General features: G+C 36.4%; 1 protein-coding gene across 2 annotated transcripts in view; it reads left to right on the forward strand.

Annotated features, from left to right (window-relative positions):
• The window catches only part of APBA1 (amyloid beta precursor protein binding family A member 1), an 85,525-nt gene extending 70,899 nt beyond the window's left edge, over window positions 1–14,626 (forward strand). The window contains exons 6-13 of one of the 2 annotated variants that reach the window (XM_088129984.1): window positions 1,673–1,705; window positions 3,210–3,296; window positions 3,856–4,041; window positions 4,950–5,129; window positions 5,762–5,974; window positions 8,402–8,521; window positions 8,967–9,107; window positions 11,226–14,626. In XM_088129984.1, the coding sequence (XP_087986110.1) occupies window positions 1,673–1,705; window positions 3,210–3,296; window positions 3,856–4,041; window positions 4,950–5,129; window positions 5,762–5,974; window positions 8,402–8,521; window positions 8,967–9,107; window positions 11,226–11,297 (1,032 nt within the window). In that variant the 3' untranslated portion in view covers window positions 11,298–14,626. The remainder of the gene's footprint in view (window positions 1–1,672; window positions 1,706–3,209; window positions 3,297–3,855; window positions 4,042–4,949; window positions 5,130–5,761; window positions 5,975–8,401; window positions 8,522–8,966; window positions 9,108–11,225) is intronic. The other variant, XM_088129985.1, reaches the window with a different exon arrangement.
• Window positions 14,627–18,897: the final 4,271 nt, after the last annotated feature.

Consider the following 18,897-nt stretch of genomic DNA (forward strand, 5'->3'; position numbering starts at 1 on the left):
AATTCCATACAGTCAGTCAGCTTGGCCTATGCTTTGTTTTTATACTCTAGCCTTACTTAATAGTTAAACCTATTTCGCTAGTTAAATGAGCCTCCTGGTGATCAAAAATTTAGCATAAGCAGGATCTGGAATTTCATTGCATGATGAGCAACAGTGCTGGATGAAATTTTTGGCCTACGTTTATAGAAATTATGTCACCTATAATAGCATTTGCAAGGATATGTGTAGTGGTTCAGGTGTTGGACAAGAGTGGGGAGACCCAGATTCTAGTCCACCCTTAACAGCAGAAGCTCAGCTTTGGGTCAGTCATTCTCTCTCAGCCCAACCCATCTCAGAGGCTGTTACTGTGGGGGAAAAGAGGAGGAAGGAGCTCTCTGTGTGCTTCCTTGAGCTTGCAAGACAGGATATAAATCAAATAAATAAGGGTAAATAAGTTATTTTATTAAAACTGAGGAAACATTTAAATCCTCATGTCTAGAATTTTATCAAAATAAACTTTATTTTTTTGTTTAATATATAATTTATATTAAGAAGAATTGCTTAATCTCACATTGTGACATGAAAACATAACGAAAGCAGACCAAAGGTGTTTTATTTGCTTAATTATTTGGTTTGCACCAATATCCTCATTTTGAAAATAGTCTCATGGATGACATTTACTGAACTCTGCTCTATAAGGAGGCCACAGTCCTTAAGAAGTAAGTTTAAACTAATAAGATTCTCCTTTCAATGAGAAGGGGATCAACATCCACCTGAGTTTATTTCAGATAGCCTCAGGGGAAATAAAGTCCATTGATTTTTGCTGAACTTATTTCCTAGTACTAGTATATTTAGAATAGGATTTGTTTTCAATATGGCTAGATTGCTGTTTCCCTCCTACTAAGTTTACATATGATGTTTCATTTATCTGCAGTATAACACTAGTTAAATTCATCCTTCAGCATAATTATTTTGACATCAGTATCTTCTTTACACCAAGATAGCTAATATTTAAAACAAAAACAAAAATACTCATTAATGGGCAAAGTGTTTTTTGTTTCTCCAGTTATGTATCTGTGGAGGTTTACTTTATCATTTTTTTTAAAATTTCCATAGAATAATCATGCTAGTCTGACATAAAAAGATGACAGACTTTTGTGGTTAAAGTCTAACAGATTTATTTTCACATAAAGTTTTGTGGAATATAAAATCTCAAAATGTTAAAACAGAATACATTTATTAATCCACTAGAATCTTTGTTTTGCACTCAGGTCTTGTTTTGTAAACAACTCTTTTTTCAATCTAGATTTCTCTAGATCATTGTTTCTCAACAGTGGCAACTTTAAGATGTGTGGACTTCATCTTCAACATGCTTTCTAGGGAATTCTGGGAGTTGAAGATCACACATCTTAAAGTTGCCACAGTTGAAAAACGCTGATATAGATGTATTGTACTGCAAACACCATAATTCCTAATCAACGTGGCCAAGAACCACGCTGGTTGAAATGTATAAAAGTTATAATGTAACACATCTGGCAGACTGTAGGTTGGGATGGCTGTTCTAATATACTGCATATACAGTTTGAGTAGGTGATAGTCACAGTTGTACTGTTGTAGATCCCTGGTTGACATAGAATCTCTGCAAGCTGTTAGCTAACCATTCTCCTTTCTCTGTTTATTTCATGCTAAGCAGATGGCCCAGAAATTAGCCAAAAGCAGAAAGAAGGTGCAGTACAATTTCATCAGCTTGATGTGTTGTCTAGGTTTTGTTATTTCATTTTACTTTTTTTGCATCTCTGTCACATTTTTTTAAAAAATCTGTATCCAGCAAGCATTCTTCATTAAATGTTTGAAACATCATGTAAATTGACGCATCTCAGATAACCAGTTGCCCAGTTTGCTCATCGTTCTGCTTGTTATTGGCCATTTCATTTTAAGACTATAATAGGTTAATTATTATTATTAACCAGATGAAAACCCACTACTGCCAGAAGTACATCCCAAATATAGAGCAGATGAATATTTGCTTTAATTTTATAAATTAAATCTTTCTTTCCAAAAAAGATAAATTATATTTTACTTTATATTTAAATTTCATTTCACTTGGTTAATGGACATATCAAAATTGCTGGATGCAACAAAGGGTTTGCTTTTCTTATATAAAGTTTACAATCTGTTTATTACATGTATAAATTATATCATCTAGAATATTTATAGGAGCTTCTTTAGAAACATAATATTAATGCACACATAGTTTAGCAATGGGCAGCAAAGTGCAGTAACATGACATTTTAGGGCATTGTTCAGGACCAACATTTTCAGCATTTACAATCATTTTTTTTTCAACAAATAGATGTGTTATGTCAGTCAAGGTCTTAATGAACCTATATTTTATTTATTTTGCTCTCTCAGTTATAGAAAATAATGCCACTATTATTTGGTGATTGGCTGGTGAGTTTTGTACCAGAATAATTGGTGGGGAGGCATTAGGGACCACAAAAAAGTGTGATGTGTAGCATGTATTGTTCATCTGTCATGAGTAACCCATGTTAGCATAATAATAGGCAAATTCTATTTGTCTAGCTATAGCAAGTTCTGCACCAGATCTGTATTAATTTTTTCGTCATTCCCAGCAACCAAATTATTTGTAATGGGAGTTGGGAGTGGGATTATTTTACTATTTTTGCAGTTCTTATGACTAACTGTTCTTAAGCTGGTCATGCTGCAACATAAAATGTCTATTACACTTGGAAACCTGTTTTTATGACCATGTTTTTACTTTAGTGAGAGAGGGGAATGAATAGTGAGCATATGTTAAGCATTGGTTCATCTTTCTTCCCTCTCCTGTAGCAGAAACAGGACAGTGCCACATCTTCATGTCTACCTAACTGTGCCTTGAGCCCATTAACAGTAATTAATGAAAGAGGGGGATGGTGAATAGATTTAAGAGAACCCAGGGACAGCCCTGAAAGCTTCAGTACTTGTAGGAAAGAGGACAGAAGAGAATGTGTTTTCATATCAGGAAAAAATATTACATGGATAAAGAGTTGGGAGGAAATTAACCATTTTGTCCATAACTCATATTTCATAATATTTATGCTTATCATTAACTTCCACAGTCTAATAGTATATTTTGTAAACTTTATTTTATTTATATCTAACACAACTTTTTAAAATTATGGCTTCTCTTCAAATACATGTTTCCTAACTAAAAGTGACTTCAACTGCAGGTTCCTGAAGGTGAATCTCAGCCCATGACTGAAGTTGATCTTTTCATTTCAACACAGAGAATAAAAGTGCTGAATGCAGACACTCAGGTACAGCAAACTCTAACCAATTTTACAAGAATTGGAAATATATCATTGAGCCATCTCTTGTTTATTTCCATTTGTTTCTTGCCTTACTATGAAGAAAATGTATTTTAGAACTTTTGTAAGAGGATGAAATAATTAACTACTTTCCAAATTTGTTTACATTAAAAAGCTCATTCCTTATTTTAAACATACTTTTGCAATAACTTCTTATTGGCTTGGTCAAGAATGCCAGCAAGCAACAGTTTCAAGAAAAAAAATATAATGCTAGATTTTTAAATGTTTAAACATGCATATTATATCACTATCAGTCATAATCCATGTATAGTGACTAAGTTGTTCCTGCCCCAAAATAAGGTACATGTTATGGCCCTATTAAGTACTTGTGCAAAAGAGTCTTGAGATCTGGCAGGTGGGAACTCTTATTCTTCCTTGCTTTTTAGAGGAGGTGATGATGATTTCCTTTAATTTGGAAAACATGTTTGTATGTATATAATGCCAGTGTTCTTAAATGATTGCGTGTTAATGATAAAGAACACTAATTCAAGGGTCTGCTTTTTTTTAGGAAACTATGATGGATCATCCTTTGAGGACCATTTCCTACATTGCAGATATTGGAAATATAGTTGTATTGATGGCTCGAAGGCGAATGCCAAGATCAAATTCTCAAGATAATGTGGAGGCATCTCATCCTTCTCAGGATGGGAAGAGGCAGTATAAAATGATCTGCCATGTTTTTGAATCTGAAGATGTAAGGAGATTTGTTATTTCTGCATTAGAAATGAACATAGAATTCTCCTCTTTCTGAAATGCAGCTGTTAGGCTGTTTGTTGCAGTCAGTAGGGCATGAAGGTATGCAGCTTCTGCTGATCTTGATAGGAAGGAACCTATCAGTAAGAGAGAGAGTTGTCAGCTACCTTGTCTGCCAGTCATTATGACAGCTGGATTTTAAAACCAAACTAAGATTAATCTGGTGACAGTGTTTGTTGCAGGGAAATGGGTACAGAAAGAACAAGAAAGTTGGGAGTGTGCTTCGTTAATTCTGGGTGCTAGCCTGAGACTTGCTGAGAGAAGAATAAAGATTTAAAACAGAATACCAAGAGAAAATGATTAAAAACCTACACCATCATGTTTTTCTTTAACCCACTAAGTCATGAATGATGGCTGCAAGATTACTATGAGTAGACCAAGCCAAGAACTTGCATAGAAGGGAAAAACTGCTCTGTGAATACAGTTTTCTCTGTTTATTTTAGGGGTGTACCTGTTCCTGTAAACATATTAAGGGAAAAATCTTAGAAGGTGCAAAAGAGCATTTAATACTTGAGCTAGTAGAGATTCTGAATAATAAAATCACTTCCACGTGCTTGCTGTTCCATAAAGCGCTACATCCATGGAGTTATTGAGGCTGATAATCTGAAACATCTTTTCACATTCAGGGCCCAAATAACATTATAGGGTTCTGTCTCCTACCCCCAGGCTATTTATGAGCCCTGGGTCTCACTGGCCATCATGCAAGGAGCAGTTTGATATACTACAGTTACTCTACATTTCACCACCCAGCTTATGGTGGGTTTGAAAACCCCTTTTTAAAACTGCTCTGATCCTATTGGATATCCTTAACTATTTTATTATGGTTTTTTCCTTTCACAACTGCTATAGGCACAATTAATTGCACAGTCCATTGGCCAGGCATTCAGCGTGGCATACCAGGAATTTTTGAGGGCAAATGGGATAAATCCTGAAGACCTGAGTCAGAAGGAATACAGTGACCTCCTCAACACCCAGGATATGTACAACGATGATCTTATCCACTTCTCTAAGTCTGAAAACTGCAAAGATGTATGCACCCCTTTATTTGTAATGCTGTTGAGCTAAGAATCCTCCCTTCATCTAATTTTCCCTTCCCTTCCCTTCCCTTCCCTTCCCTTCCCTTCCCTTCCCTTCCCTTCCCTTCCCTTCCCTTCCCTTCTCTCCTCTTTTCATTTTTTAAAAATATACACACCTTGGATTAACGTGCTATGCACTCTGTTGAAGAGACAACTTTCCAATATTTGGCATGCTGGACATCACTGCAGTGTGTCAGTAGGGAAAAAAACAGTTAATGCAATCAGCAATTTCTCTCCTGTTGACATACAGTATTTGTAAGAAAAGTTATTTAAAATACTCCATACAGCTACAGCTGGTTTTATAAAGTTCTAAACTCTATATGTAGAAGAATAGCTACAGTGCATCTGTAATTTGGAGATATTTATACCCAGTTAAAATCCTAATATGTTTACTTGCTTTATCTCCACTCAGTGATTGAACACATCATTGCTTTATATACTTTTTATTAAAGTAAATTTTTGAAATGCTTGTATTCATACTACAGTGTAGGGGTAAGGCAAAAGTGATGCCCATTTGGGCAACTTTGCAGGATTTGTACATTTCATAAAGGAAAATTATTTCTAATTTTTGTTCTCTCTATTCAGGTTTTCATTGAGAAGCAAAAGGGTGAAATTCTGGGCGTAGTGATTGTAGAATCTGGGTGGGGATCCATCTTGCCTACAGTTATCATTGCCAATATGATGCATGGGGGACCAGCAGAGAAATCTGGAAAGCTGAACATTGGAGACCAGATCATGTCTATCAATGGTACTAGTTTAGTTGGCCTACCACTCTCTACGTGCCAGAGTATCATAAAGGTACAGAAAATGAATTTTGTTTATTTAAAGCAGGATCCTGACCATACCTAGCCAACAGGAGTTTTGTTCTTAAGCTCTGAATATAAAGAACTGGGGATAATAAAACGTATTGATAGAAATATTACTGTGTATTCCCTTTATAAATTAAAACAATAACCTACAATGAAAAAAGGCGTAGGTGATTGCTGCTAGCTAAGATAACATCAAAATGATGGCATGTATATTGAAGGGAGCACAGAAGCACCATCTTTTCACATATACACTGTGACATTATACACATGTAAATAGCAGAGTTTGTATCATAAGACTGCAACACACATTTCATTAGTTGCTCTCCTTGGACACCTATGATTCCATCATACAGTTCAGGTCATAAAGGTAAGGGAAAGAGGACCTGGCAAGCTTAAAGAAAATGGATTTATTGTTCCTGAGAACAATGCTTGAAAATACAGTGGTAGATTCATTCCATATGCTTCTGAATGACAAAGGATTTCTAGATTTGTTGATCGTCTAAGATGAAAAGAATAAAAGGGGAATGTGACAATTTTCTTAGACCTTTTAGCAGCAACATACGTATAGGAAAATCAATTAAACCAGCCTTGAGATATGGATGTCATTATCATTATCATTAATAGGGTCATCAGAGAGATCGCCTCCCATGCTCATCTGCCTATCCAATTAGATCAAATAGTTCAACTGCTTTCATGTCCTATCTATATGAGATTTTCATCTGACAGGACCTTGGAAGTGGGCACTTTTGATTGCTGCTTTGCGGTTTGTTTATCGCAGAGATCTGATCTGTTCCTTCCCTCCTTTAATGGAGATCCTTTAAGACCATCTAGCACAAGAGAAGAGCATGTTGTGAATGAATATTGGGATCTGGTGTACACCTAACCTTTTATATTTTCTGTTTTATTATGCTGATTTTGTTGTTCTGTTTATTTAATAGGTGGGTTTATTATTTTTGAAGGAGTTGATTTTTATTTTATGCTGATCTTGATTTTTAGTTGTCCTGAGTCTTCAAGAATGGGTGGAATACAAATAAAGTAAATGAATAAAATAAATTGTCAGAATTGGAGAACTCACAACCTCCACAGACTGTTGTACAGATCTTACTGTCAGGATGGAAGTTTTTCCTTAAACAAAATCTAGTTGCAGCTTAGCCCCCTTATTTCTGATCCTAGTTTCTGTGACAATGGAAAATACACCTGAGCATCTTCCCTGTAGCATCCTGGTATGTACCTGAACACTGATATCATGTCACCCCAGTCTTTTCTCCAATCTTATCCCAGATTTCTTCAACCTATCCTCATAGGGCATGACCTCAAGACCCTGTAGTATTGTTGTTGCTGTCCTCTGAATCTCTTCTAATCTGTCACAATCCTACTGGAAATGTCTTGCCCAGAATCATACATAGCACTCCAGATGTGGTCTTGTAAGTGCAGAGTAGAGGTGATTAAGGACATCACGTGTCTTTGATACAGAACTTCTGATGCAGCCCGATGCAGGTTAACCTTTCTAGCAGCTGTCTCACACTGCTGTCTTATGTTTAGCTTTAGCTATGACCAAACCCAAATCCTTCTCTGATGTAGTGCTTCCAAGCCACAAACTTCCCCATCTTGTATGTGTGCCCTATGTTTTTCTTTCCTAAATATAAGTAATAACTTATATTTCTTCCTGCTGAAGAACATTGTCGTCCTCTCAACCCAGTCGTCCAACCTGTCCAGGTTGGGCTGCAATCTCATTCTACATCCTGGGTGTCAGCCAGATCTCCAAATTTTGTGTCATCAGAAAATGTGATATCAGCCCATCAATCCCTTTACCCAGGCCATCAATAAAAATATTGAATAATATTGGCTTCAAAACTGATCCCTGTGGGACCCCATTGGTTTCTGCTCTCTAACTCAGTGTAAAGGCATTAATTAATAGGCATTAATATTAGGTTCAGTGATCAATAATTTTGGGATCCTTTCCTTTCCTTTCCTTTCCTTTCCTTTCCTTTCCTTTCCTTTCCTTTCCTTTCCTTTCCTTTCCTTTCCTTTCCTTTCCTTTCCTTTCCTTTCCTTGTCTTCTATTACTTCCCCAATTTTCCAAGTCTTGTCAAAGACAATTTATAGAGGTTCCAACATCTCTTCAGCTAGTTCCTTCAATATTCTGTTATCACTGCAGAGCCTAGAGACTTCAGATTAGCAAGAAGAACCTGTACCGTATTCTTAATAATCTGTACCCATCCTTGTGTTCATTCTGAAGCATAAATTTAGCTGATGCAGATCTTATAATTATTTATTTCCATATACCTTGTTTTTATGTTAAGAACAAATTAAATGTAATGCCACCCAAATGCTCTATTAAAGCATATTTGCCATTTTAAGATCCAATGCAGATTTCAAAAGAATAATGCAAAAATTCTGCTATATTGTATTCAAGGGTTTAAAAACACAAGCCAGGGTTAAACTGAACATAGTGAGATGTCCTCCAGTAACTACTGTCCTTATTAGAAGACCAGACCTCAGATACCAACTAGGCTTCAGTGTACAGAATGGCATTGTAAGTAATATTCAACATCCATCCTTATTATCCTACTTTTTGCAAATATTTCTTTTAAATGCCTCCAGTTAAAGCATTCTCAAGTAATGAGAATACTGAGTATGATAACATCAGCATCGTTGTTGTTGTTGTTATGTTTTTATCTATTCATTCAACTCAAGGCAACAAACATACCTAATATTCCTTCCTCCTCCTATTTTCCCCACACCAACAACCCTGTTAGGTGGGTTGGGCTGAGAGAAAGGGACTGCCCAAGGTCAACCAGCCGGCTTTCATGCCTAAGGCAGGACTAGAACTCACAGTCTCCTGGTTTCTAGGCCAGCACCTTAACCACTGCACCAAATTGGTAATCATGCATGTGCAAATTGATCCTTGGCCTTATTGAACAATCTGCCATTGTACATTTTCGATGCTTGTGTGATGTTAGTTCCATATGTCTTTCCAGATCTGTAGTCTTATGAGAGGAGGGATTGCAGAACGAGGAGGAGTCCGAGTGGGTCACCGAATTATTGAAATAAATGGACAAAGTGTTGTAGCAACACCTCATGAAAAGATTGTTCATGTTCTCTCAAATGCTGTTGGTGAGGTAAGAGCTGGCATCCATCAGTCTCCAATGGCTTGGCTGCATTATTGTTGCCACACATTAAAATGCTGGTCAGCATAAGTAGGACACTCTTTAATACAGACAGTAGTGTTGTAATTTTGACTGAGGCTGTCGTATTCTTCACAGCTGTGTTGCTGGATACAAACAAAGATTATATCACTTTCTTCCAAGCTGCTTAGCTCTTCTACACATCTCAGAGTCCTGAAGTACCATATATACTCGTGGATAAGCCAAGAATTTTAGGTGCCAAAATGCACCCAGAAAATTGGGTTCTGCTTATCCACAGGTGAACTTATCTGTAAGTATATATGATAATACTTTTTATCCCCAGATGGGCTTATCCACGAATATATATGGTAATTCTAGCTGAGTGATAAGGTAACCAAATGAAAATTCTGACTAGGAATTTCAGCCTAATTAGTCTAATATGCCCGTCACTACACCAGTAAGTCTTCAGCCTATCTGGATTACACCTAAATTTAAAGTGAGTTACACTAGTGCAACTGCCATTTTCTATTTCAGTCGTTTATGAACTAGAAGAGGGCATGAAAGGTGAAGGAAACAAATGGATTATTCTTAAATATTTTTTTTAAAATTAGACCCATAATGCAATGGGTCTTACAGTGGTGCTTGAAAGTTTGTGAACCCTTTTGAACAAGTATGATGTTTTTGACTCATTTGTTTAATTATGTTCTCTTTATCTAGTTTTAGGACTTGTGTGGAGAACAGATCATGTTTTAGATCATACTGGTGGTCCTTGTTTAATGGCCACTCATTCAGAGACCATTCAAACTTATGATGGCTCTGAACGATTCGTAGTTACAACTAGACCTTGTATGTATGGCTGTCACAGTATCCCAAAGTCATCACAATTTACGACTTTCTATGCAGGCTTCCCACAAGCAAAGTCAATGGGAAAGTCATCAGGAAGTTGGAAGTTGCGGTCACATGAGGTCCTCACTTAATGACCACAGTCCTTGCTTAATGATGGCAACTGGGACTGCAGGAACTGCCGTCCCTAAATAATGCAGTCACATGGTTTTTCAACTTACAACTGCACCGCTTAACAACAGAGTTTCCAGTCCCTATTAGTATCATTAAACAAGGACTACCTGTATTTATGCAGAAATATTGAAAATTCGAAAGAGTTCACAAACTTTTAAGCACCACTATTCCAAGTCTGAAGAGAGTAATGACAGCTGTAACTAAGATGCTGACTCCTCCATATTGCATATCAGCATTAGTTGATACTCTGGGCATCCCTATCATTTGTAGGCTTATTTGGAAGGAAGACCTACTTAGCCTAGTGGTGGCTTATACTAACAATGTAGCATTTACACTTGTGTGAACTTCCAAACAACATACCCTTCTGTCATACACATCTGCCTAGTTTTTCTTCTTTCTTTGAACATTTCATTTGTGGATGAAAATAAAATACTGGATTCTGAATTCCTATGAATAGAACTCATGGAAGATACTGCTGGAAGAAAGGGGGACCAATTCCTCTTTCCCCTGAAGTTCCCAGTGGGACAATGGGTGCTAGAAGGGTGAGGGGGAATTAATACTGACTTCCTCTCCTCTCCTCTCCCCCCAGCCCCTCCTCCCCACAAATATGCAATGGTAGCTTCAATTAGGCCATGGTCACTTTGGAAAAGTTCTATAAAATTGGAATAACAGCTTTCATTATATAGAGGGAAAGATGAAGCCCCCTCTCCCCCCAGAGCATATTGTTTAGCTATGATTTGTTATTTTCTCATTTAACTTTACATCCAATGATTTAATATGCTGACTTCTGAAATGGGCATATAAACAGTGTATTTTGGACTAAAGTGTGAGTTGCTGTTTAATATCCCATTTTAACATATATTCACATATTTAGCATTAATCTAAATATTGAATGGAACTTTTATTTATAGGCTTATACTAGCATGCTAGCTAACAGATGATATTGTACATTGTATATTGCTATCAAATGTATATATCATCCTCTTTTGGATGGAAAATACTGGCGCTATTGTACTCTTGACCCAACCCAAATTGCCCAGCCCCTTTGATTATTCTGGATGGAACACCCGCTGAATAGTCCTTTCTTTCTTCCAGATTCACATGAAGACCATGCCAGCTGCCATGTACAGACTCTTGACTGCACAGGAACAACCAGTTTACATCTAAAGCTGACTCTTCCAGCGTGCATGGAAGATACTCCTTCTCATTAGTGGTGGTGTTTTCTTGTGCTGCATTTTGATGTCTGCAGCAGCATATCTCTTGCTCTTTTCTTACCTTTTATCATTCTGTTGGGTATAAGATGGCATTTTTGGTTGCACCTTTTTACAACTAGTTTTATGTAACTAAGAATCTCTAATATACATGCATGCACTTATTCAAGCTATGTCATTTATGTTTTGTGGCTCTTACAATAGAAAACACAAGTATCTTAAATAAAAATAAAGTAGAAAACTCTTTTCACCAAACAAGACAGACTGCAGGGTAAAATTCTCCATTTATGGCAATAGACAGGATGTTGATCTATTTCTCCTATAAAGTTGCTGTGCCAAAGGTAGGAAAGCAACATTATAATTTTACCGTAAGTAAATAGTTCAATATGGTTTGAAGTAAACACTGATTCCCTTAGGTAGTTAAATATCCATATAATGGAAAACTATTACTAAAAGATGGTGTTTAGCGTATGCTGATAAACCTCTAGACTGAAATGTGTACTGTCTATGGGAGATATTTTACAATTTTGCTCCTTGAGTTCAAAAACTTCCCCATATTTCTGAAATGTCATTTATTTTTTAGATATAGCACAATTTTTTTTCAAAGTGGCTTTTCTAATTCCTACTTTCTTTCCAGGGTTGAATGATACAATTCTAAATATCCAATAAAAACAGTATGGGTATATGGGGGAAGGATTTTGCCAGACTTAACTTTCTATTTTTTTTTTCATTGTGGGCATACATGGGTTAATAGGTTGTCACATTTTAAAAGTGCTTGATACAAGAATTTTAACAAGTCTGCATATAGCACTACTTCGTTTTGTTCTGAGCCAGTTTTAATTTTAACATACCTTGGCATAAAAATCTTGTATTTATTTATTTTTATGACCTCTTTAATTCTGGACCATAATTATGTAAGAAAAAACTTAATTTATTTTGTTATATACATACATATATATATATATATAGATATATATATATATAAAAATAGATGAAAAGTTATCCTTACCCCATGTGATGCTAAAAAAAGTTGTGTTCAGTTAATTACTGTAGACACTTGTGAAATGAAAGAATATTGCAAAAAGTTTGGTTATGATAGTTAAAATCAAGGCCAGTAGACTGTAATGTTTGTAGTAAACTAGTGAGAACACAAAAGTTTAGGTCCTGTGGCAGCTTACACAATTATAAATTTACCACAGTATTTTTGAGTAGCGCACATAAATGTTTATTCACAATACGTATCTTGATCTTTAAAGTGACCTAGAATTGTTTGCTTTGAAATGACAAACAAACATGTTTTATCTTTCTGAAATATGTTTGATATTTGTGTGGGATATAGGAAAGAAAATAGGAAATAGGGGAAATGTGGCAGCCCAGTTTTGCATCCACAGCAACACAAGTGTGCCAAGGGAAGGAGCTGGGTGTTTGCATGTTGCATGGATGTGCACTGTGCACACATTTGCAAAGATATGTAATGATAGGGTCTTTGGGATTCAGTGCCCTGCATGGGTGTTAGATGTAAATGCATGTAGATCCCACCCCCTTCCAGAAATATAAAAGCAATGGGAAGTTGAGAGTTTGATAGAACATTGAGTGATTTAACAAGGAACCTGTTGCCTACCAGGCATCATGTTATTACAGTTCTGAATGCCCTGATCGCACACATTGGAAGAAGCGATTATGCCACAGAGGTGTAGTGACAAGACAAGACCTTTCTTCATTTGCAAAAGAATTGTACACCATCACATTATATTGCCTTTGTAGTATTACTGGAAAGATATACAATAATAAAGAAAAGTCCAAGTCTGCAATCCAGTCCTATCGGTTGAAGTACATTTTAACTCACTGAAATCAGTGGCCAACTGTGCATAAGACTGAGATGCAAATTTGGGGTCAATGAACTACTTAATACTATTGCTTTACTGAAATGAAATGGCTATAGCTCAGGTCAACAAACTAGATGTGAGACCACTAAGTGCTGCATAAAAAGTACAAGATATATGCATAAAGCTGTAATTTTTCAAAGCAAAGCAAAATAAAATATATTACATTCCGCTTTTGGACTTTGGACATTTAACTAAGTTCACTACTTATTGTATTTATTTAGCTGCGGAAAGAAAATGCATATATATATATGCATATATAATGTTTCAATTGGCCTAAAACTGGATTTTTTCATGTTTCTGTTTTGCTTTTTTCCACCTGGGGTAAATTTTTCACTTTTGAAATAGAGGGATGCAGCAGGAAAGAAACACCAAGTTGTATGGATTAGGAGAAAAATGGCATGTATTACATAAAGCCCAAGTAAAAATGTATTCAGTGTAATAATTCTGTAGAATTACGTTGTTATGGAACAGGCATTCCAAGCTGTGGAATCATCAGCTTTCCAATATATATTACAGGTTAATATATGTAGACTGTCTTTGTGTGAGACATCCTCCATTCAAAGAACAAGCAAGTAGAACTTTTCTGATGGTGAACTGCTTTACAAAAGATTGTAATTATTTGTAAGGCCTGTAAACATGTATTATTGTGATCAGCATAGGAACAGTAACATAGATTTCACCATTGCCATCTACAACTTAAAAGTTACAAAGGACTTAAAAATTATTTTCTCCATTAGGGAAAGACCATGCTTTCTTTTCTTCCTGATCTCTACAATCAAGAAAACTGGATCCACTGACCTCCAGTCTAGGTTAAAAAGACCAAAATCTTTTCTTCAAACCCTAATTCTCAGCAACATTGGCTCTTAGATTTATTCTATTTCAGGTATATCCAAGAACCTTCTTAATAAGACATATTAAAAAAGTAAGGTATGAGTAGGATCGATGTGTTTTTAAAAGTAAAATAAATGCTTGTGTAAGCTTCAACATGTCCTTAACTTGAACTCCCAGTATGTTTTTCAAGGATAGCCAGACATAATCCAGTTCAAAAGTGCAGTGTGAGAGCTTCCTTTCTCTTTTCTTTCATTTTGTAATCAACTGCAGAACCTCTGAGGTATATTTTGAGAATAATGTGGACTGGAAGTTAAGAATGCATTGAATACTGTTGTTTTTAATAGTTGATATGGGAAGAATTCTGTGGGATCAAAGGGACTATTTATTTTATATCATTTCCAGTCTGCAAAAATCCAGGAAAATGTAGTAACAAACTTTAATTCCACCAGGTTTACAATAAAGTTTAGGTTGCCTCTTAAATTTACCATTTTTTCCTATGTGCATCTGAATAATTTAAGGTAGAGAGTAATTTATTTTTTATTCTAGGAATAAAAGAAATGTGTTTAAACATGAGAAATATGCATGTGTGTGTGTAATTTCTGAACCACCTGTGAAGCTTAGAAATTGGAGCCATCATTTTAGTTAGTTCTGCTGTTGAATGGGTGAGTTAAGTTGGTGATAGTAGTGGGTGAATCGGTTGGGCCTACAGGCTTTGTTATTGGGTGCCAGAGGGTTGTTTTTTTCTCCTGACCTACTCTATTTAACTTTTAATGAAACTGTTGGGAGTTAGCTCTCATTTTGAGGTGAGATATAAATATGCTGATACTCAGTTGTACATCTCCATCTTTAGCCAGCTGAGACATGTGGTTGAAGTCCTGACTCAGTTGTGGTTTAGATGAGGAAAAACAGACTCAGTCCAAGCAGCATGGAATGGCCATTAATTCAGCAGTTTACTGATTCCAGGATTGTATCCCCTTTGACTTTTGTTGCGGTTGTGCTATTGGGGAATCTCTGGGACTCTCAGCTTTTTCTGAAGGAGCAAGTGGAAACCATGGCCAGGAGGGCTTTTGCCCACTTTGGCTGGGGCACCTGTGTGCAACCTTACCTGGAATAGGAATAGGTTAGTCAGGCCCTTATCTCTGTTACATTAGTGTAGTTTGCTCTACATGGGGTTGTCCTGGATTATCACCTTCAAGCTGATCCAGAAGGCAGCAGCCTACAAGCTTGCTAGATAAATATGACGCTGCCACATTACATTATTGATGTGGGAGCTTACTGATGTGTTTTTAAGCACAATTCAAAGGTCTTGTTCACTACCTTGAAAGGCTTATTTCGCTCAAGATCTGGGTATCTAAGAAAATACGTGACCTGAATAGTCAAAGAGTACTTGCTGAGGGTTGCCAATGACCAGGAGGTGCAGTGGGAGAGGGCTCAGATTCAGGCACTCTTGGAGCTCCCCTCCTATGGGGAGAACAGGCTGCCCCCTGAAGTAAAGATGGCTCCTATTCTTGTGGCCTTCTATAAGCAAGTAAAAGCTGGCTTCTCTGAGAGGCCTTGGAGCCTTCAGTGCTTAGTTAATGTATTATAATTATTACTGTTGTAAATTACTATTTATTATTGTTTTATTATCTGTAAATTGCCTAAGATCCTCCTGATTGAGGTGGGGATAAATCATATAAGTAAACAAACAAGAAAGAGAGCACAGTATGCAAACACACACACTTCTGTAGGCCTTGAATGTTGATATTGTACCGTTGATTGAATGGAAGTTTTGGGATTTTTGTCACAGGTCTTTTGTTCCCTTTCTCTACAAATGCAGTTGTAGTGATTTGGGGGATTTTTTAAAAAACCTTAATTTTTTCCCCTTGGTTTCTTTTATGATGATATATTTGCATGTGCTACATTCTTTTATTTAAAGGAGTGCAAATATCTGTAAGATTGATTCCACCCCACCCCACCCCACCCCCCAGACATCATATGCCACCAAAACTTTGTTCAACTTAATACCTGGTAGCAAAAGAGGTAGTAGTTTCCTAAATTAACAGATTTCCATCTCCACAAATTCCAAAATTATAAATTTTTACACCCATATTAGTGAAGAGCTGCTTAAATTATTTAGCAATTTCCTCTAGCAATCTCTTAGCAAATTTTACTCAAGCCATCCTAGAATCAAGGTGATAATACAGTAACAGCATCAGCATATTTTCGTGACACTTCTGAAGAAACAAAATTGGAATAAGTTTAGGTTCACTTTAGTGTAAACTGCTGAAATTATTTGCAGCCACACTGATCATTATCAGTGGCTGTTTATAGGAGTTCCACACTAAATTATCTTCATATGCACTGGTAAAGCTGACATTGATTTATTACTTTTATACTTACCTTTTAAGATTTTAAAGTTTCTACATAATTTCATGTATCTTCAGAATACTCAGCCAAATTCTTTTCAGTGGGCTATCTGCATAAGCTTTGTATTGGATCTGAGACGGACTTGCAATAATTCAGAACAGACTTTCATTTATCCAGGACTGAGCAAACAGATGTGAACTTGTTCAATTCCACATCTGGGATTCAGTTACTCCAGTCTATTTCCAAAGCTCCAGTGAGGTGCAAATGAGAGTACTACAGCAGCCATATCAAAAATAAAAGAAAGTAAAAAGCCATGAGTGGGGAGACATTTGATTCAGTGATCAACAGGCCTGCCCTCAAAATCACAGTAACTCTTCTTGCTAGTTTACAATATTGCACCATTAATCTACCTCTCTCCATTGACTGCAAGGTGGTATTATCAGGCGGTGGGGGAGAGGGATGTTTTGACACCACCCTGTCTTGTGCTTAATGTATCTGTTTTGCATTAGCTAACTGACACGATAAAGCAGCAACTGGAAAAAAACAGGAAGTACATTCCATATACTTCTATCGCAAGTCTCTAAAAAAACATTCAGGAACAGGCATTATCCCTTACAACTTTCTATAACAGTATGTCTTTCCAGGTATCCAGTTGCAATTTGGCAAGGATGTTCTCATCAGAAAAATCAATGTTATCACATTCTATCTTAAAACAGTACTGGCACTTAAAAAAAAGGGAATACCACTCAAAAATTCCCTCTACCAATTTCTATGAAATCTAGCGTGCTTCATCCTTTAGAGTTTGGTTGTACATTTCAATCTCTTCTGCTCAAAAATATGAGTGTTGAATGAAAAGGGAAGTCTCCAGTATTTTAAGTCACTGACAGCTGGCAATATTGGTGCATTAGAAGCTCCGTTATGTTCTTCAGCAATCCATAGATCATCATATGCTTTCACCAAACCCCACCCCCAAATCAAAACCTATGCTTTGGCAGGAATACTCATGATTATAATTTTTGGGGAATGCAGATAGATTTCCTTGATCCTAGCACTACTATCAACTCTACATCACAACACTCAAAACTTTGAAACGATTATGCAAAATTCAGAAATGTAAACTTTTGCTGCAACATGACACTAGGCATCATGAATTATCCAAGAGGCAATTGTGAGGTTGGATCTCACCACCACTCCATCTTCCATAAAGTCCAAATATGGCACCATGTGACTTCCACCTTTCCCCAAAATTGAAGGAATACCTTTGTGGGCATCTGTTTGACTCAGAGGTGGAAACGACTATCAGGGCCTGCTTTAAGAGATAAAGTATGGAGCTTTTTTGTGACACCTTTTAAGAAGCTTGTCCATCATTGGCAGAAATGTGTTGTAAATAGTGGTGATTATGTGCATGAGTAAATATTGGCAACAAAAGAGCTCATTTCAAGGATTATTTTTCTGTTTCATTTATTAAAGTATCCCTATTTAGAGTCATGGAAGTCAAGCATTACTTTTCATTCAACCCTCACCAAAAAAATTACAGCCATGGTTTCCCTGTGTTAGCTAACTGAACAACAGGCAATTGTTTTCCTAAATCATGCTGCAGATGGGGATATCAAGTTCAATGAGACTAACTCAAAGAGGTCTGGGCCACTTGTGAAGATTTTAATCCCTGAGTGACACTTAGGGAACAAATTTGAATAGTTAATATGTGGTGCCAAGAAAAAAAAAACTCATTTCATTTCATTTATATTTTTAATCAAAATTAAATACAGCTCATTAATCTTGGGCTCCAATTTTCTGAACCAAGACATAAACTCTGAGGAAGAGAAGAGTTGGATTATTAGCATTTCAGGAAGTTGAAAGTAAAAACCTGAAAATTTGTAGTAATGGCTTCTACCACCAATCAGCTTCATCCATTACAGACAAGTGTCTTGAAATGTACAATATGTATTTTAAGTCAGCAAAGGTTTAGGGAGAGAGAAAAACCTCTCTTTTCTCACCCTTATTGCTGTTAATGATTCAAACCAAATTATGAAAAAAAAATCACTAGAAATGCATTTATAATCTGTATGTTTTAAGCAGAGATTAATCCAAATCATTCCCATAAAACATTTAGACAGCAATACACACTTTGAAAATGATTCGCAAGAAGTGCTTCAGTCTTTCCCCAAGCACAGCATCTTTAGATATTCATCAAAGCAATCCATTTCTTTCAGGCTTTTACATGATCCCGAAAAAAGATGCCACCTCTTTAATAAGTTAATGATTATGAGTCAACTTTTTAAAGCAATGGCATTTTATTTTCAGGCTGTATAAATAGCATCTATACTGCTTTCCCACTTCCTTGCAGTCTGAATGGATCATTTTGAATCATTTTTGAAGCATACACAGCCCTACAAATTGGTACAAGACTGCTTATTCTCACATCATCAAAGCATCATCAAGTAGGAAGGTGAAAAACTGCATTTTTGTAATAAGGCTACTTTGGAAAAA

Source organism: Python bivittatus, unplaced genomic scaffold (assembly GCF_059951505.1).
Source record: "Python bivittatus isolate LINGU-HERP-01145 unplaced genomic scaffold, Pbiv_v1 ctg000850_np1212, whole genome shotgun sequence".
Lineage (NCBI taxonomy): Eukaryota > Metazoa > Chordata > Lepidosauria > Squamata > Pythonidae > Python > Python bivittatus.